The sequence below is a fragment of the Prinia subflava genome, chromosome 6 (genome assembly GCF_021018805.1).
Source record: "Prinia subflava isolate CZ2003 ecotype Zambia chromosome 6, Cam_Psub_1.2, whole genome shotgun sequence".
Taxonomy (NCBI): Eukaryota; Metazoa; Chordata; class Aves; order Passeriformes; family Cisticolidae; genus Prinia; species Prinia subflava.
Window position 1 is genome coordinate 32,050,899 of NC_086252.1, and position 20,659 is coordinate 32,071,557.

General features: G+C 39.5%; 1 protein-coding gene across 1 annotated transcript in view; it reads right to left on the bottom strand.

The window, feature by feature from the left end:
- NCKAP5 (NCK associated protein 5) overlaps window positions 1-20,659 on the bottom strand; it is a 195,031-nt gene that overhangs the window by 43,993 nt on the left and 130,379 nt on the right. Inside the window, exons 8-12 of the mRNA XM_063400949.1 lie at window positions 18,370-18,474; window positions 14,720-14,908; window positions 10,400-14,244; window positions 9,525-9,645; window positions 5,284-5,362 (exon numbers count right to left, since the gene is read on the bottom strand). Coding sequence (XP_063257019.1) covers window positions 5,284-5,362; window positions 9,525-9,645; window positions 10,400-14,244; window positions 14,720-14,908; window positions 18,370-18,474 — 4,339 coding nt within the window. The remainder of the gene's footprint in view (window positions 1-5,283; window positions 5,363-9,524; window positions 9,646-10,399; window positions 14,245-14,719; window positions 14,909-18,369; window positions 18,475-20,659) is intronic.

Consider the following 20,659-nt stretch of genomic DNA (forward strand, 5'->3'; position numbering starts at 1 on the left):
TGTGAAACATAATTTCTCAGTTCTAGTGTTCATCAGATTTAGATTTCAGAAAGAAACCAAAAGAAAAAAAAAGGGCAGATGGCAGTGGAGCAAGGATCTGTTGGTTAGAAATGGTTATTGGTATGGATACAGAAAGGCTCTGAATGAGAGTCTGGATTTGGGGGGAGTCCACACAAGCAGTGACCACCAGTTTCAAATGATGCAGGTGAACAAACATGAGGAGAAAGGTGAGGAAAGAAAATGGATCCATTTGTGGGAAAAACATATGTAAGAATCAGGAAGAAAGGAGGAGACAGAAACAAATTTATCTGGAGCACTAGAAAGAATGCAGGCCCTTCTCATGGAAAGGTCTGCTCATGAAGTGTGTTTTCTTATTATCATATATATAATTTCATAGTATGCTTACTGGGTGCTGAATAAAACAATATCAGAATACAAAAGCCAAGGTTATCATCTTTGGTATTTGATACGTCAATACAAATAATTGTAATGCTGACATTTCATTTGAAGTCAAACCCACTTCTATCTGCAAAGTTACATGTTCTACCTTTGCTATCAGTATATCTGTAAAATTGCTATCCTGGAGCTGGCAATTTATCTATAAAACTTGCTGTGAAGGACTTTCCTGGTTTCTACTAAAAAAGGAGTTTGATCACTTTGCTGCATATAAAGCTTAAAGGAGGGGATTTTAAAACACAACATATAAAATACTCACTATCTCTCTGGAACATGAAGCATCTAAGGGATTCAACCAGATGCTCCCTTAAACAAGACAAATCTTAAAAAAAAACAAAAAAAATGTTTCTTCCTTTTTCTGACCAGATTACCTTTAAATTATGCTGCAAAAGCCTTCTGAAAGGTTGTTCTTGGAAAGCAGAGAAAACGATGATAAAGCCTGCCATAAGGCAGACCATGATCAAGAACTTTAATGGATTTGAGCACTGGGCTACAGCAGAGCTACAAAAGAATCCCTTGACCTCAGTGTGTGTTTTTGTTCTGGCACAAAGCACCTAAGTCTGCAGTGCACTTTTAATGTTGCTTTGATAGTGTGGAAGCCCAACCCTCTACCTAGCTAGAGACTTTTCAAAACCCTTTAAGTCTCTGAAGACATTTGCTGTGTCTACGAGGTTCCCATTTAACACTGGATGAATCCATTTAGAGCAACTGACCTGGACCTCTAATGAAAATCTGACAAATATTAGTTCCAAGTCCTTCAAAGTTTCAAGAATTCTGGCTACATTTATCTTCATAATCTTTGTCCAGCTCTCAATTTCACTTGGAATTCTCCAAACACACAACAGGGGTCAATGCACAGTTAGGTAATTTGTTTCCAGGAAATGTGAGTCTTTCTCCTGTGGATTCTAACCCCAGCCTGCCTCAGGGGTTTAACTCCCCACACAACTTCAGCAGGAAGCACCTTGTGCTTCCAGGGGAGCAGGCAGTACCAATAACACCCAGATGTATTTTGGATTGCCCAATTCTCCTGTTATCAAGTATTTGCTCTCTAGAGAACCCACAAGAAATTTCAAGTCTATTCAGATTGCTAAAATCTATTTTATTCTTACCAGGGATGTTATTTTGATGAAAAAATCTGCGAGCAGTGATATCCCTGATGACAAAACTCAGCAGGCTTTTATTATACCACGAATCTGGTCTTTTAGCTCAGTCAGTGACATATGAATTATAACATTTGAAACCGTAAGATTTCCAGTTCAATAAAACAATTCCTTCAGATGAACTGCTCAGGCTTCATGTACTCCCTGAATTTCAGTGTTTTAGACCAGAAGTGTTTGATTCCCTTATGTTGCTAAGGATGGAATGCCTGCTGGAAACCCACTATGGAAAATAAACATATTGACACATAGAAATATCTGTGTGACAAAAAGAAGAAACCCTCTTTCTTTTTATTGAAACCTCAGTATAAATTTAAGAAGACTTGAATCTTTCCCAGACACTTCTCATCAGCCTATTTAAGCTGAGGCTGTGTGTGAAGCTTAAGTAGATCATTAGCAAAAAGTTTATTTCATTCTACTTGCTCTTCTAGCATAATTTCACCCATTTGAGGTAACAGACAAGGAAACTGGACCTAGAAAAATTATTTTCATGCAAATTTCAAACTGGGGCTTGATAAATCACCAAAGTGTTTCTGTCTGAGAAAATGGCACATTCAGTCTTTCCCTTCAGCCTCAGCAGAGGTTCATACCAACACTGAAGAATGATATGATTAATTACAACTAAATTTCCTGTTCATTACCGATATATTCCCAAAAAGAAAACAGCCTGTTAATTTGTGTATTCTCAAAAACAATGTTGCTGCATACTCCAGTATTCCCATGTGAAGTTGTCTGCAAGAATGAATTCTTCAGTAATTAGCATTTGTTTACTTGTGCCATGGATTTTTGTCTTTTCCCTTGAAGCTGTTTATCAATGAAAATTCTGAATGCATTTTAATTAATACAATCACACTTTTCCAGGAGTAGCAGCTAATTTGAAACAGCACTTGAAATATGAAATATTGAACTTTAAAACAAACGCTTTGTTCTTCTCATGATGTCCAATTATTACATTCTGTATGTAAAGGTGCCATCTGTAACTGTCTTGTACGTTTTGGGGCCATTGTGACAATGGGGAAATTCAAGACAAATAATGACACTTCCACTCCCTGGAGGGGAACAGAATCCTTTGCTTTGCAAAATAAAGGTGCCTTTTTTTTTATGTTTACAGGGGAACAATACTGTCAGGAGCTTGACACATCGTCTGTGCATTCAATAAAGGAATTTTATTTATAGGAATACTTGAAGACCCTGCTGTACCTGTCTGAACTGGAGTCTGTTATGACACGAAAGGCAACTTTTTGTCATGTCCTTCCTCTTACTAGGTACTTTAGCATTTTCCACTTCATCCCTCTTTCAAAACACAACTACTTCATTGCAAAGGGCTTGGGGGAAGAGCTCTGAGGATGACTGGACTTCCAAGGGATCCTCCTGTCTGGGGGTCCTGCTGTCTGGGGGTGGGAGCACGGGCAGCATCTCTGCTCCCGGGGCACGTTTGGATTCCTCACAGATGCTCCACCAAAAGCACCCAGGGTGTAACACATTTTTAAAACTTTCCAAATGGTTTAAATGTATTTTGAAGAATGATATAGCACAACATAATGACTGCTTCACATGGGAATGATTATGTGTTCCTGAGATATGAGTATATGAGGAGGGAAATTGTATATAACTGGGCACTGATGCTTTCTTTCAACTGAGCAATTCTGAAGAGCCAGCAAAATAGTCAAATTGGTTTAGATCAGCAACTGACAATTAAAAACCTAGCAACTGGTATTTTACACATTTTTTGATTCATACCCAGAAGTATCTCACTGTTAGAACATGATGAACCACAATTGTCTCACATGACACCTACCTAGAAGACTGCTATTAGTATCTTGTTTATTGGTTAACTGGGCAGGACTGCTGTCAGTTTAATTATTTTAGTGACAACTACAGGAACACGTGCTTTTCCTGCTGCATAAAAAACATTTTCCCTGCTTAATCATAGCCTTTCTGCTATACCTTCATCTCTGTTTTGATAAAACCCAGTAGAATAAATGCATTAAAATACAGCTAAAAACCCACAGCAAACTTTGTTTTCTGGGGAAACAAGGGGAATGCCTTAAGCTGCTGGAGAGTGGATTTAGGAATTAGTAAGAAATTCTTTACTATAGGGGTGGTGAGGCTATGGAACAAGATACTGAGAGAAGCACAAAATTTCAACAGGGAAAAAAAATCAGTATCTTTCTATGCAAACTTTTGTATCAGAAAAATGCCAGAACCTCTCTCAAGGAATTTTAAAAGCATCTGACAACCTGCTCCAAAACCACTGTGTCCTGTCAGAGACTCAGATTTGATGCCTGAGGGAGGAGCAAAATATTAATCCTCTCAAAAGCCACCAGAACTATATATTACAGGACCCAATAACAAAAAAAAATCAAAATATAGCAATTAGGCCTCAGCCACAACCACCAATTACACTGATGAACAACAAGAATGCTCTGGAGTTTTTTTATGAAAAAAACCCCAAAACTACGCAAATAGTTGTTTTGGGGTTTTTTTTCAGTATCTAGATTAAAAAATTGAAACATTTGCTATAATTCAAAGTTGTGAGAATTTTTGGGATGGAGGCAAATTAATTATTTCAGTATGAGGAAAAATAATTTTAAATAATTTTAGGTGAGGTATTCTCTGCTGGGCAATTTCTGGTAACAGAAAAGAAATCCTTTATGCACAGCATGAGAGGCATGAATTTCTGTTTGCAGGGTAGTGACAGAATGCCCTCAGAGCCTTACACTGTATAAAATTCTTGTTATTCAGTTGCTGTCACGGAGCCAGGTTATGGCTGAGTTCTCAGAGAGGGAAGAGTTTAGGGATCTTTCCTTCAGGTAACACAGCCAGAGTTTATTTGTCTGAATTTGGGACTGGAAGGGCTGTACAAGCCAATGAAGCATGCAAACATTTTCCTACTGCCCCCAAAAGAAATGTGTTTTGACATGATACCTCTGCTTGGTCTTGCTGGGTTGGCAGTACCAGTGAAATGAAAGAGATTCTGGCTAGAAAAAAATGGAATCAGATTTTAACTTTTTAATGAAACTTTTTACTGCAGTCTCTGTCTGCAAAGGGAATTTTCTACAGGTGAATTTTCTTTTTCAGCCAGTTCCTTGTATTAGTGACAGACTGCTCTGATACAAACCTCAGACTTCTGTTTTGTCCTCTATTGCCTATAACATATTTTTTACATGAACTGAAATGAAAAATTAGTACATGCTAATCATGAGACAGGATGGATGGTACCAACTTTCTACAGCAAAGACAACTTTATTTTCAATAACAGCTTTAAGATCTTCTGACCAGACACCTGTCTGCTGCTCCTTGTGGTTTAGTTTATCACGGCAATTATTCTGCTATTTCAATTTTATTCTGAATTTTACTAGTTCAAGGGCGGATGACAGAGTTCTAGTATGTCAGGATTATTCCCACAGGAAGTGTCACACACAACAGCCCTTCTCTTAAGCCACTGTGTGTAACCCACTGTTCTTGGAGGCTGAAATGACCTTTCACAACCAGATCCCAAGGCCCTCCAGTCAAACACTGCACTGACCCACAGTCTGGCTATGCAGGAGCTAAATCAAGGCTAAAGCTGACACAAGGGGGCAAACAAACAAAGTAATGAGAATTAAACATGTCTTTTTCACAAGAGAACGGACAGCAATAAAATCCAGTGTAAAATATAATTTTGTACCTATCACATGACTCTGACATGTAGTCCTGGTCATGGTGTCCTCCTCTTCTTCTTGCAGGTTTTCTGTGACTACTTTAGCCTGTATATAGTGCAACAACAAAAGTGAAGAACATCTGTGACTCTGTTTATGTTGCTTCATGACAACTACAGAATGTTTTGCAGAAATAAATCAGAGTAAAGTTACACGGCAGCTAAGAGTGGAATATATAACCTGTCATTCTATGAATGATATCTGACGATAACAACTTTAATTTCATTCAAAATCACAACATGCAGCAATGAAAAATACCATTGGAAGATGCACTTCATCAAAATAAAAACTTAATATATGGTGTGGTATCTCTTTAGTTCAGTTTGCAAACACTGAACTTTGGTGGTTTTATTTCCACCTCTGTTTAAAAGCATTTATTCACTAGACAGAGAGAAAAAATCCATTTAGGAACACAATGCATTCTAAGAGCCTGTATGTGGTATTCAAGTCTGTGTTATTCAAATCTCTCAGATATTCTGTGTTTTTTCAAAGCTGTATCTTTGCCCTGTTATTCTGCTCTCCTATTTCCCAGGTGCACAGATAATCTGAGTCTGTCCCTAGCACACAGTGAAATCCCCCTCCATCACCTGCCATCAGTGGCCCCAGCTCAGTTTCAAGGACTTATTTTTCTGCCATGCTACCTACATCAAACAGGAATAAAGATACTTCCAAGGTGCTGAGAGGAGAAAAGGCAGAACCACAGAAAAAATTGATTTCAATATCTCAGGGTTCTTAAATGATTTGCTAATCACTCTCCGCTGCTTTAAACTGCTTACAGCATGCTCACAATAACAAGAGCACATTTTGTAATCGAAACCACTGGAATTTATCATCATTTGCATGGCATATCTTTGATCACAGTGTAAGTCCTCCTTGCTGGGTTACACAACAAGCCCTGTTGACCTCTTGTGAGCAGCCTAAGTAAAACATCCTAGACTTGCTCCCTAGATTTTTAAAAGTGCATTTATCATCTCTTAATCCTAGAGATTTGATTGCATCTTTTCTTTCTTACAAAACACCTCTCTTCAGGCTATGCAAAATGAGGAGCTGAGTGCTCACTTGGCATGCAGCTCCAGGTGGAACAGTTTCTCACATTTGCAGAGTGCATGGCCAAGAGCTGCTGTGACATTTCTCAATATTGCGATGGATGCCTGGGCGTTCCCCAAACACGCACACTGCGCACGCAGAGTGCCACACTCAACTCCTGTTGTCTTGGCTTTGCTGCCACGTTTCCACCTCACAAAGTGAGGCTCGTGGCTGTTCTAAATCACACAGGGCTGTAATAAAATCACAAAGATGAAATGAAGCAGCGCAGCACAGGAATGATTGTATCTCACCTTAAGCTCCAGCCAAGGACATGAAAAAGTACTGGAGAATGTGGAATATCCTCGGTGTAGGCTAAAGTGTTATGTATTCCTGCTGGCTGGCCTGTAGAGCAAAGTGCTTTTTTGATGAACACTAAAGGGAAGAGTCTCCCTCTGAAGGTGAATGCACAAGGCCACCACTGGTGGAACATTGCTTTTTCCATAAATTCAGTGGCAGTCCAGCAATAACGCTCTTTGCATGAACAGAAATCAGAGGTAATCGCTGCATATGTTATGGCATAATAGTGCCTCAAGCCTTTACCTGGCACATCACAGGAAAAGTGATTTAATCATCAAAAATTAAATAGCTTTTAAAGGAAAAAAAATCTGGCTAGAAAATTTATGTTAGCAACTGTTCTGGGCAGGATTTAAAGCAGCAGTATATATCTGATAAGCAGTTTGGAACTACAGCAGCTTCCGCACTGAAACACATGACTGAGTGCACTTTGCATTGTTCAGAAAAGAAAAGAAATCTTCCTGCTCTAGGGCTTTTCAAAAGATTTATGCTGTTTTCTCCAAAAGCATTAATTTTGTCCTTTTATGAGCAAAAAAAAAAAATGCACAACAGGGCATTCTACTGCATGTGACTGCTTTCAGTCCCAGATATCTCCCAGCCCTGTGCAATCTGCTTCAAAGTAAGCAGACAGCAAAGAGTAACTGGAAATGATAGTAATAAGATTCATGAACTTTGAATTTAAAGACTTTGCATTGTTTTTCTTTTAGAAGTTTGGAGGACAAGATGAAACACCACATATTGAGGAATCTTAAGGTATATTTCTTTCATAAGTTAGCATTAATAACTGTAAGCACGTATTAAATCTCATTATTCTAGATGCCATCAGTCTTTTGGCACTAGATATTTCTTTCAGGAATTACATGCCACAGTAAACACAATATGAAACTCAAAAAAATGAAACATATAAATGTAACTTAATCTTCAAAAACCATACAAAAATACTTTGTTTCCCTCCTAACAAAAGAGGGTATGGTGTAGAAGAAGCAATGCCTTTTCACCATGACTAACATTTCCTTAAAAACTAAACAGTATAATTAGCATTCCTCCATTATTTATGTACATTAAGGACAATCTCTGTAGTTCCTTCATAAAATGAAGTGTGTTTCTTTAAGATATGCCTAAAAGACTATTACTGCAGCATTTAGAAAGACTTCACAAAATGACAGACAAAAAGCACAGCAAATTATTGCAGCATTAGAAAATAATAAGTTGGGAAGAAACTGTAGAAGCAATGTGTAGAGTTTTTTGTACTTCTGTGCAGTGAAGATATACCCTAAGCTGTCAGGACCATATTAAATGGGGCATAGTTAAACTGAGTGGCTCTGATAAGGGGCTCTGCTTTGCTATCTAAGTTCTAGATCAGTTGGATTGAATTTCCTGCATATTGCACATTTCCAGACTTTCATTCTCTCTCTTTCCTTTCAGTGACACTACAAGGACAGCCTTAGATATGCTTATAATTTGTGGTTTTATAATGCAGGAGACATCTACATTTTCAAAGAAGAGATGATACCAGAGGAGTCAGGAGGAAAGTTTTCAAACACATTCATTTTGCATATGTTCCCTGTAAGTTTTAAGAAAAATGACCTTGCAGATGTTCCCAGCAAAGATATCTGTATTAAGGTAAAAAAAAAAGGAAAAAAAAAATTGCCTGAATTTGAAACTGTGTAGGGAATGCCTTGACCTGAAGCATCTTCAACACCAGCCCTAAGCTAAGAGTTTTTTCAGTTCCCATTACAAAGCTGTTTGCAACGTTCCCAGAGAATTTGTATTTCAGATTCCCCCAGATGAAATTGTTGTATGTGCTGCACTTCAGTAACTCACTTCTATCAGAACAACAAAAGTAACAGTCTCAGCTTCAGAATAAATATTATAATATATTTGGCACAAGTTCCAGGCTGTTCGTTAAAATTGTGGTTAGGGTTAACAATAATTGTAATAATATGAACAAGAGAGCTACCTCAGGAATGAGGAAAGAACGCTATAGGGTTAAAGCATCTCTGTTCTGCTTGTGCTTGACTTTAAAACATCACGGGAAAGGCTCTTGCTAGGCAAGACATTGCTCATTAAATTCTAAGGTTAATTAAAAGGAGCTTCACCAGGAAGGGCACCCCTTCAGCCTGACTGTAGGTTACAATCCCAGACTCTGTGTGAACACTTCTCAATGCAGTAAAGTTAGTCCAGAACCAGACTCCAGCAGCTAACAGAAAACAGGATAATTTTTCTTCTACATTACAACATTCCTCCTCTCTGAGTAAATTAAATTATCAGGTACAGTTAGTTCCTTATTGAAGTATAAAACTAACTACAGGTCATTAACAGAGAGGTTTTTAATGGCACAAAGTGAGACACAGACCCAATGTATGTTATTGCTTTTGAACATTCCCTCTTAAGTGACAAATATTCATTCCCAAATGGGGTCAAATAATTTGCCTTTTCCACACCAGCAGCGCACTTTTTAAGCTTAATGACTTCTATAATGTTCAGAGGAATGTTCCTTACTGGTATGCAATTCTCAGGTAAAGGAGAAAAAATAATAATAAAAAATGGTCCTATTATTTCACCCCACTGCAGTATGACTATCACTGTGCATGCATCTTTACTGGAATTGAATTGCCAGCAGAAGCAGTAGAATCTTCATGACTATCTGTATAATGTGGCCTATAGCCAAGCTGCCAACTTTTGCATTAATTCACAATCCTCTAGCTACACAAAATCTTTCTATCTTATATATAAACAGTTATTATCCTGTTTGACTGCAATGGCAATAAGAAACACGTCCAGAAGTTAAAAAGAAGGTAATAATGTTTGCATGTACTGAAGCACTTACCAGGGTCTGATTCTGCATTTCCATATCAGCTTTTGTGTTGCTGTTTTTCCTGTGGTTTCCTTGAGAGCTGATAGAGTTGCCGTGAAGAGAGGAGCCCTGGGAGCTGCCCTTCGACACACTCCTGTAGGAAACATTATTTGATCCACTTTCTGTCTGCTGAGCTGCTTTCTTATCAACTCTGCAGGTAGAGAGTGATTCCTCTGATAAATTGCATTGCCCTTCTTCAATCACTCTACTTTCCCATCCCTTTAATGCTTAAAGTAACCCCTCTGTATCTTTCTGTCTCTAGACCTTTGAGTGATAAATGTTTCTAACTAGCCTTGATCAAACCTGTCACTTGCAATTTCAGGTAGTATATCAATTTAGCCTTTCACACGTGATGATTTATATGATATTTGGGACTGCTGTGGGGCAAACGTGAAAACACAATATACCAATTGTGAAATTCTTCTGTGACCAAAGGTTGTGATAGCTGGAAAAGTAATTAATTCTGACAAGTCACCAAATATGTGTTTTCTGGTTACAGTACTGGAAGATGGAATACATTGAAACATGTACCTAATTACCCTCTATCTTTACACACCATCTGCCTAGATTCTTGATTTCTGGAATAATTTGAATTATCAGCTTGGATGTAACTCACCTATCTTTAATTTCAAAGACCAATGGTTTGGTTAACAAAGTAATATGAGCAAAATTATCATCTCATTGTTAATTTTTTTTTTTCCTGTAGAGATTAAAGTCCCAATTGTGCACCTACTGTTTGCTACCATGCATTCTTAGCACAAAAAGGAACATATACTGAAATTCACATCTGGCCATCTGTATAGGTACATGGACATCAACACATCCCAAACTGTGTTCTGGTATTTTACCTGTTTAAAAGCTCTCTCATAAAGCTGTCTTTTGGTGAGTAGGCAGCTGTGGTAGAACCTTGGACTTGTCCACACTCAATCTCACCAGGAGGGTCTTGGGAAGGCTTTGTAATTTTGCTCTCCATAGATAAAATGTCACCATTGTCTGTTTTCCTGTTAATTTCATTTTCTATTTCACAGTGTTGTTCAGTTTTCTTCTTTTCTTTTCTTCTCTCTAATTTTGCCTGCTTAATTCCAAATCCTGAAACTTTTGCATCCTTTTTCTCCACCTTAGTTTTAGGAACTTCAGTCTTCCTGCTGCTCAGTGCTGGGAGCTTACTCTTCCGGAAGCCAAACCAACTGGCTATAGAAGGCCCAGTCTTCTGTTTGGTCTCCACAGTGGGGGATTTGCTTTGTCCCTGACCCTTTTGCACATTTTCTTGAATGCATAACATGACTTTCTCCTCTATTGTAGGTTGCAGAGATGGTGAACTCAAAAGATCATTTACCTTCTCAGAGGTTTCTGCTAATTTTAAAGACATTTGCTGTCTTCGCGACTTTGTTGCTTCCAGTTTATGCGGACACCTTACTCCATCGAAGCTCTGGAAGGACAAAATTTGTTTGGAAGAGACATCAGCCGAGGCTTCTAACTCCAATTCTGCTGACAGAACACTTTTCTTACCTAGAGCTTCATGCTTAAAGCTTTCAGCGCTTTTCTCACTCTGCACAGACAGACTGTGTGCGTCTTTCTGAGAAAATGGTTTGCTTCCATCACATTTGGAATTGCTCTGAAACTGGTCCACTTTTTGAGATGATCTGAAGGGCAATTTGCTTGGGCTTCCATGCTGGCTATTGCAACTACTTACATTTCCAAGAGAGCCTTGTCTACGACAAGAATTTTCTGTGGGTTTAGAAGTATATAAAAGAGCCTCTGGTGTCCCTGCTGCCCCAGGAGTAGCCTTGATTTGAAGTCCTTCCATGGCTGAGTTCTGCCTCGTTAGAGAATTCCCTCTGTCAGAAGTGTTTGTAATAATCTGAGTCCGTACTTTCCCCAGACCCTCTGTCACAGGGGCAGATGGCTTCTCCCCTGTGTGACTGCTGAAACTCTGACTACGAGCTTTCGCCCCGTTCATGCCCAGAGCTGGCTTCAAGTGCGACTTGTTGCTAGAAGAAACAGACCTCTTCACTAATTTGTTTTCTAATCCATCTCCTCTGTCTACCACCAAGTTGCAGCTTTCATGGGAATGAGCTGATGCTGTATCCATGCTAAGTCCCACAGCACAATTATTTTTTACTTCAGTATCAGACTTGGAGTCCTTTAATTCCGCATCTGTTGCACCTTTGGTGGTTACACACACAGGCTCACTTTGCCTGTACCTACTGGAACTCACATTACCCTTGGAAGCTGCATTTATACTGTCTTTTTCCTGCTTCCCTGGTACAGTAGAGCTCTTGCGGAGCAGCTGGGGAGATTTGACAAATAATTTCAGTCCTACAGGGAGACGGGTTTTCATTCCCCTCTCATTAGAGTTCTGAGAGCCATGTGCAGCATCGCTGGCATGAAACAGCCTTGATGGGAAATTGTTTACCTGAGACAGCAAAGGCTCACTTGTGCTCGTCGTATGACATTGAGGAGTTGTGGGGAGAATGTTTGTCATCTCTTGTAGCTGATCCAACCCACTGTCACTGGAAATATTTTTTTTGCTGGAATATGTGTCTTGTGAAGGAGTTGTTTCCAGTGACGGACAACCCAGAGAAAAGGACCTGGCTGTTTGAAAATCTGTGCTGGAATACTCACAACTCCTGTGGACACCCACCTGATTAGGGTTTTTTGGGCAGACTTGCTTTGTGGAAACTTTGGAAAGTCCTTGGCATGCACTGTGGGATTGCTGAGATGTGCATTTATTTTGCATAATTCCTTCTGCATTTTCTTGAAGGTAAGATAATTCAATTTTGGCCCCAGAAGATACAGTTTTTGCTTGCTTTTCATGACTAGATTGATTATGGAAGCCAGAGTTCACAGTCCCTTTTAATGGAGATGACTTCAGTATATTTTTTGCTGTTTCAGTGGGACCAGCTCCTCCTAACTTTACTGCTAGGGGTGGAGAATTAGCATAATTAGGCCGAATCAACAGGGATGTTGACCTGCCTGGAGGAAGGGGTGGGGATGGAGACCGGGCTTCTACGGCAGCTAAATCACAATGGGAGTCTCTGGTTGGAGGTTCCCCATAGCTCCTGGGCTCTATAAGGTGCTGAGGCAACAGTGGTGGTGCTGGACTCTGACTCTTTGGATGCTTTGACCCATCTCCTCTGCCAGGACGTTTAAAGTCAGGCAGGGGGTGGGCAGGGGCCTTTGGAACCTGAAATTCGACTTTTGAATCAAAATGACGAGGTGGGCTTTGAGCCTTTTTGAATCTTGAAAGCTTTACAGGTGGCAGAGCAGGCGATTTTTCAAGGGCTGTGGGGCCCACTGACAGAGCTACAGGTGCCTCCCCACTCTCAGTCACCAGAGTTTTCTGGGGAGAAAATTTACCTCTGCTGGGTATTTTAGTTACATTTGGCTTTTGATTGATTCCTGCATGCACAGTGGAGTTTGAATTGCCCTTGTATGATGCATCATACACTGGCTTCACTAGTTTCTGTCGTGAAGTATTCTGCTGTGTCACTCTTCCACAGCGTGAAGATTCACCACAGGTCAGGGGGATAACTGTATTTTTATTCCCTGTATTATCTTCAAGAGTATTTTTCCCACTTTCATCTTCCTGTCGTTCTAAAGCAGTGTAGTTTCTAGCATTGAGTCCTGGCTGCAAATCAGCTCTTCCCTGAGGTATAAGTTCAGTGTATTCTGCACTGGACGTTGTTTGTGGCTGGTTGATTGAAATCTCATTTCTTGTAACAGTGACAACTCCAGTCTGATGTGAGCTGAATTCAACTGGCTCACCATCCTTAGCATCGTATATTACCATAATGCACTCTTCAGAAGAGGTCTTTTTTATAACCTTTTGTTGTTTAATGAAACTGCATGTCTTCAGCCTAATGTCTGAGTGAGCAGGTATCTGATTCTCTTCTTTGCCAGGAGATACAAACTGAGAATTCTCCGTGACTTTGAGCAAGTCAGAGGTCTTTGTATACTTCTCAGGAAAGGGAGTTGCTAATAAATCTGAGGGACTTTTTTCATCACTGCTTTCTATATGCAATTCATCCAACACTTCATTGTCATCAGTGTCTGAAAGCTGAAAATTAAAGTCCTTCCAGCCTGTATTAGAATGGCTTTGATTTAACTGTAACTCAGGCAGCTTTGCTCTGGTGCATGATTTTACTTCTGCCTGAAATCCACTGACAAAACTAGTCAACTTCTCAGGTCTTTCCTTTGAATTAAAAAATGAACTTTTTTCTGGCAAATGTTTCCTGTTGGGATCCCAGTCAAAAAGGCTGTCGGAAATGCTATGAGTTAATTTGTTACAATAGGTCCTGCAGTCTTTGCTTGGAACTTCCTGCAGCAACAGTAAGGATGAAGAGTCATCATCTGCATCATCATGTGAATCTGAATCATAAGAGAAAGTTTTGTTGTGTTCAATGCAAATACTTCCCATTTCCATTGGCTTACAATGAGCCTGTTCATTATGGCCACCACACTTAATTCCAGGTGAATAAATTCCTTCGTTGGAGTTCATGCAATCTTTGTAACCCCATTTTGATATTACTGAAGGTGGTTCAAGTAATATTTTTTGCTCCTGCAGTTTTTTCAGCCCTTCTAAGATATGATTTTCCTTGATACGAGTTGGAGGTAGATCTTCTGCAGGACTTGAGAGGTTGCTGGGGAGCGAAGAACCAATGCTCACTCTTTTATCCCACCTCACCGATGACTGTCAAAAGAAAATAAAAATTGCTTGTGTTACTCACAAGTGCTGTCAATAAAAGTGTCACCATTTTGGTAAAGAGATAGAGGAGTTGCGTAAGGGCATTCCATTCCATTCCTTGATATTTATAGCAAAGTTCTTTTATAATAAAGGATTTCACAGTGGTGTGAAGGCTGTGGCCCATTAAAACCCTGTAGGAAGAACAATATGAATGGAAGGATTAAGATAAAGAAGAAGAGCAGTTCGGACTATGAAAGGCAGAATAAATGTCTGAACAAATGAAGAGACTGTAAGTAAGCTGGAGTGATAAAGGAATAGCTAAAAAAAATTAAATGGGGGGGTTAAACCGTTAAGTTTAGTGACAGCTCCTTTCAGTATAAGAGAGAGAAAAGTAAAAAAACTTCTGAAACAGGCAGCTTTTCAATTAATCTTTTTTCAGATTAACCTAAAGTAATACTTGAAGAAAATTAATTTGATTTACCCTTTTGCTTGTCTTTCCATCATTCCAAGTGTAGGAGGAACCACTGGAATATTCACTGCAAGCACTTGAGAGGGAGAGTTCACTGCTGCTGCAGCTGCTGCGAGGATACAGGCGGCTAGAGCCCGTCACATTTAATTGACTCTGGCACTTCAGGACAGGTATGCTGCATTTCACATTCTGCTGGCATTCCTAAAATATGAGTAGAAATTGAAATATCTTATGGGTAGAAAATGATCATTTAACTTCCTTTTGATTAAGAATGGCAAAGAAAAAGCGGTAAGCCACTTCCTCCTTCCTCTCATGCAGTTTAGCCTCTGGTGAATTTAATACAGAGAACCAAATTTAAAATTGCTAACAATTTATTTGTCAGGAGGAAAAAAATCCACAATCCTCAATGTTTTCTTCTTTATTCTTGGACTAGTATTCTATTTGCTCTTCTTACGGCAAAGATTATTCTGAGTCTATTTGAATTATGCTTCATACATAAGCAGCCGGTAAGATACAGAAAACAAAGTTATACAAATACAAGCACATCTTGACAACTGCATTATAGCCCCACAATGTAACAGATGAGGCTGCACAGCTTGGACAAGGTAAATTAATTTAGTATCCTGAGCAGAATGTCCACTGAGAATGGAATCTCTCCATTACAGTCTAATTTTGGTTTCCTATCTAGTTCAAAGCTTTGTCTAAGAAACTCTCTGACGTAGGACAATCCATCTTCGTGTCGCTCACAGACAGCTGAAGCCTCTTGCTTATGCAATTTATTGACACTTTATGGCTGCCTTTAGTACTTGTGTAGTTATCGCCCCTTTCCAAATGCAATTTCAGCTGACTGTGACTAAGTGCCAGCTTTGAAGAAGAGAGTAATGAAGAGTAGATAGCACTTTAGGTAAAATATTAAACCTCTGTAGGAGTAGCTAGGATGCCTTTAATTTGTTTTCAAACTAATACTCTTGAGCCTAACAGCACTGGAGCTTCTTTAGTGTTAAGTGCTTGCACTGTTCTCCAGTTTCCTTACAGAATCAGACATCATTTTAATTACCAGGAACACCAGACATGACTACATGAAAAGAGGTTGTAATGAGGTGAGGGTCAGTCTCTTTTCCCAAGCAGAAACTGATAGGAAAAGAGGAAACAGCCTCAAGTTGTGCCAGGGGACGTTTAGACTGGATATTAGGAAAAACTCCTTCACTAAAAGTGTTGTCAAGCAACGGAGCAGGGAAGTGGTTGAGTCACCATCCCTGGAGAGATTGAAAAGCTGTGTAGATGTGGCACCTGGGGACAAGGTTTAGTGGTGAGATTGGCACTGCTGGATTAATAGTTGGACTCACTGATCTCAAGGGACCTTTCCACCCAGGAGTGGGTGAAAGATCAGATTTTATGACCTTAATCATGAAGGTCTTTTCCATCCAAAGTGAATCTATGATTCCGTGTCTTTGTTTCATAAAACTTCCCATTGGATTTCATTAAGGCCAACTGAAACAATATTTATTGATTTTTGTATGTAGATATACTTCAAATTCATTTTGCTTAAATGAAGAATTTACACTTAGGAAGAAACAAGAAATCTGAAGTTATTGAATCCATAAAAAAATTATTAAGGCTGTGTATGCCCTAGACACAGCATCTTCATGGAAATCTTTGGAACAACACTCAGTTTGTGGGCACTTCTCATGTACTGACGTTTGCTGGCTTTCTGCTAATTTCTTCCATTTATTCCCCCCTGTTCCTCCCGTTTATTATGACTGGGGTTGAACCTTTTTTCACCTGAATGGGAGAGAGCAGAATTTTTGCTGCTGAGGAGTTCATCAGTACAGCTGTTCATCGCTCAGCTGACATCATGATGTTCTGGTTTTGACAAACCTAACTACAGGGCAAATCATTATTCTTCATCACAGGCAAAACCTATGAATGGGAAAATCACTTAGAGGCACCAAGAGCACATTTCACCTCTGGGAATTATTGGTACATGCTCTCCCAGGAAGTCAAATGGATGTAGGAGAAGCAGCCTTTAAATCCACCGGCTCTGGGAAGAACACATCTTTCAGCATCACAGGCAGGCTGATGCCTGTGTTTTTGGCTCTGAGGCAGATTTTGCTGCTTTGTTGAGACAGATGAGTGTTTATTTCTGACATTGTGGATCCCCTGGGAGACCCCCTGCCATCTCCTCAGCTGTGGCAGTGTCACTCCTGGGGAGGGTGACTGTACAGACGCCAACAGCAGCAGCTGCTTGTTCTGGCTATTCCTCGGCATTCTGGCTCTGGCATCAGGAAAACATGTCCTGTGGAATTCTGCCCTTTACACTGGGCTGTGTCCCAGCCATCCCTGCACTCAAGGGAAGGATGCCTGTAAATCCTCTCCTTTAAGCACTTCCTGCAGGAGGAAAGAGATCACAGCACAGGGACAAGTATTGCCTTCCTGTCATCTTCAGCTACTCTGAGAGCCTCTCCATCCCCTCACTTTGTTTCCTTTGCACCTAAGAGAGGAGAAAGGCATTTGGTCCTACACTTTCAGCAATGGGAAAAAATGGAGCCATCTAAGCAAAGCAAAAGAACAGTGTATTACTGTAATCATCTTTAAGAGAGGAGAAAATGTGCAAAAAATATCATGTCACTCCAGACTATGAAGTAGGGTATCTACTCAATTTCTAGATTGCATTCAGATCACTTGAGAGACTGGAGTTTTCTCCTTCAATTTGCCTTTATTCTCTAAATTATTCAAGAAAGTACTTTGAATAGCATGTTTATGATGCATTAATTAAATACATTTAACTTGCATATGGGTCTATTAACTGATATGGTGAAATTTTAATTTTTTGTAATCATGACTCTTTAGTCATTACCTTTAATGAAATTAGAGTAAAAAGACCTGAACGTGGTATTACAGCTTAAAAATGTAATTTTCACAAGAAATCAGACAAAATTGAAATAATCAGACCATTAAAGACACAAAACTCTGTATTAGAGCAACTTAACCTGAAGGCTTAATTAAATATAATGCAGAGGGTTGTTAGCATTTTTGTGAACCTTTGAAACAATGCCTTTTCATTAAAGTAGGTATTACAAGGGAGATTACATTTTTGTTGACACTACTATACTTGAAGATCAAAGGCACAAGCAGGTTCAATGTTTTGTTCTTGTACACTTTTGTTTCCCTGTGTGTGATTTTTGTTTTTTAAGCTACTTTTCTCTTTGACAATGAAACATGAAAGCCACGCTGGTGAACGTTTTGCCAAATAAGCACAAAGCTCACTCCATCTGAAAAAAAAAATGCAGAGCCCATGAATTTTTAAAAGTTCATACATAATATATCATAAAAGTGGGATGAATAATACGGGGCACAGGCTTTAATAAAAAGCTCCTTGACCATTTCTCAGAGATTCTGAGATGTAATCAATACCCAAAAAGGTGTACTGGGGACATTGCTAAGATTTACGCTTTTTTTGTGCACAGTGACACTATCTGCTCACTATATCAACCGAGGACACAATATTGAATTTCAGAGAACAGAAGGAAGTAAAAGCATTGTTATCTGCCTCAACAGTGTTTCAATTCAGAGATCAGCTTTATGGCTCTTCCCTGACACCAGACCTCAGAGGAGAAAAGGAGGTTCCAGATGAGGGGGACAAGGGCAGCACAAACACTCACGAGCATCTGAGCATCAGCACTTCGAGCCTGCACCAGGCTTCGGTTCCGTTCCACTTCTGAAAGCAAATCCCCAGAGGAGAGGTCCAAGATGCGTGAGTGGAGTTTCTGGGGGGCAGAAGGGAGGGAGCAAAGCATAAGCATTTGTCAGCTATTCAGAAGATCAGCATTTCTAAAATTCCAAACTCTGCTGTTAAATTTCAAGGGAAATGAAGAGCCTGAGGTGAAAGAGGATTTGTTCTAATTTGAAATGTTGCTCTTTGTGCTTACTTTGTCCAAGACTTCCTGTCTTGAGGACAGATTATCCTTCATCCAAAACAAACTCAACTTTTTCTTCTAGTCACTGCTTTGCAACTTATCATTACTTCACACACAACAATAACAAATGAACATGAGTCCCACCATTTTCCGCAGTGTTTGACAGGTTCCAGTAAAAAAAGCATTAAAATGAACTACAAAATTAACATTTATAAATCAATCAACATGTTAATGTTGTTTTATTTACGAGCTGTTACACCTTGCGTGAATGATTGCAAAAGTGACCCTATTTTTAACCAGCATTGATCTGCTGAAGGCCTCCTCTGCACACATTTTAACTCAAAGTCATTAATGTCATCTGTTAGGAACAATTAATGTGAATAGAAAATAATTACATCAGGGAACTGGGGACTCAGAGGATTTTGTGCATTAATATTCACATGCTGTTCGATTATATACACAGTTCCTTTCTCAGTTTTGCTTGGAAGGATGGCTAAGCTTGTGCCTTTCCCTCCATGTTCACCTGCACACTAATTCGAGGGCTTTCAGTCTGCATTAAGCCTGGTTTGGTTTAATTGCAGTTTCAATAAAATCCATGATTTATGTGAATGCCTCAGCCAATGACTTCAAAAGAAAAAGTATCTGCAGTCTTGTTAGTCCTGGGCCAACACACCATGTAACAGGCCGTATGGATCTGACTCACAGCCCACTGCAATCAATGAAAATGGACTAAAAAAAAAAAAACCAAGAAAAAAGGCCTTTGGATCAGGCTCTTTTCACTTTCCCACTAATTCTTCAGGCTTGCAACCTAAGAGACCACATCCACCCCCATCAGCTTGGAGGAACAAAAGGGGCAGACCCTGCCAGGTGCTTTGCTAGAGGACTCTGCGGGGGATTCAAACCATGGAGATTTGTCAAGGCTGTGTGAGTGCCCCAGAACCCTGTCCATCCAAAAAGACTGGCCAAAGAGGGAAAAGGATTCTATAGCCAGAAGAGCCTTCACACAGTGTAGCAGTAGTTCCCTGCAGGGTCCTGAAATGCAAGTCACACAGGATCTTACACCCAGCTACTCCCCAGCCTGCTCTCTGGGAACCCACTGCAGAAATTAATCTGCTAGAGAACAAAGCAGGCAGCCTTTCCTACAGCCTCTGTTATCTGCATGCTCTGCTTCAGGCTTCTACTCCAGACAATCTAGGAAATTTTTAAAAAAAACTTCTAATTATGAATTTGGGAGTAATTTCTCAAGAGTTACTTATTCATCCAGGTTTATTAAAGAGGTACTGTCTGTTGCAGAGAGATTATGGAAAATATTTTCAATTATCAATATTCTGTATAAATATGTATTATCCAATCTATTGTTGAATGGATTAAAATACTGAAAGCACTCAGTATCCAAGATACTTTTCATTATAAATATTAACTACATCCAGGCTGTGTGTTTTTAACATCAGTGATGCCTGGTTATTCAGTGTGCACCTTTCAAAGTGCTACCATTAGTATTACTGTCAGGTGTTTGTTAAACTCCAGGTAAAATGCCTGCCTAAAGTCACAGATTCACTGACTTTGTACATTTGTTCCTCTTGACAATAATTCCAACTGCATCACTGAGCCACCAGAGAATTCCACTGTTTTCAAAACTAGGAGTCACTAATGCCATGAACAAGTGGTTTGAGGACATATTAATTACTTTATCCAATGAAACCAGTCACCTGAGATATTTCAGTGGAAGCTACAACAGTCAGATCTGTGCCTTGGAGATGATGACTGGGGACATCTGAGATGGATGAACGTTTATAGGTGAAAATGTGTTTTCCCAGAAAAAAAAGGATCCTTGAAATAGTGCTAAAGGAATTTTACAGTTGTAATGCTGTCTTCCCATTTTTCCCCTTTCCCATTTTATTACTTAAAAGGAAACATATAAACATTTCAATAAGGAAAAAAAATATTCCCCTACAATGTCATCCAGTGAAATTTACTGTTACTTACAGAATACAGAATCTGTGTCAGACATAAGAGCAGAGGTGAGCCCAGTTGG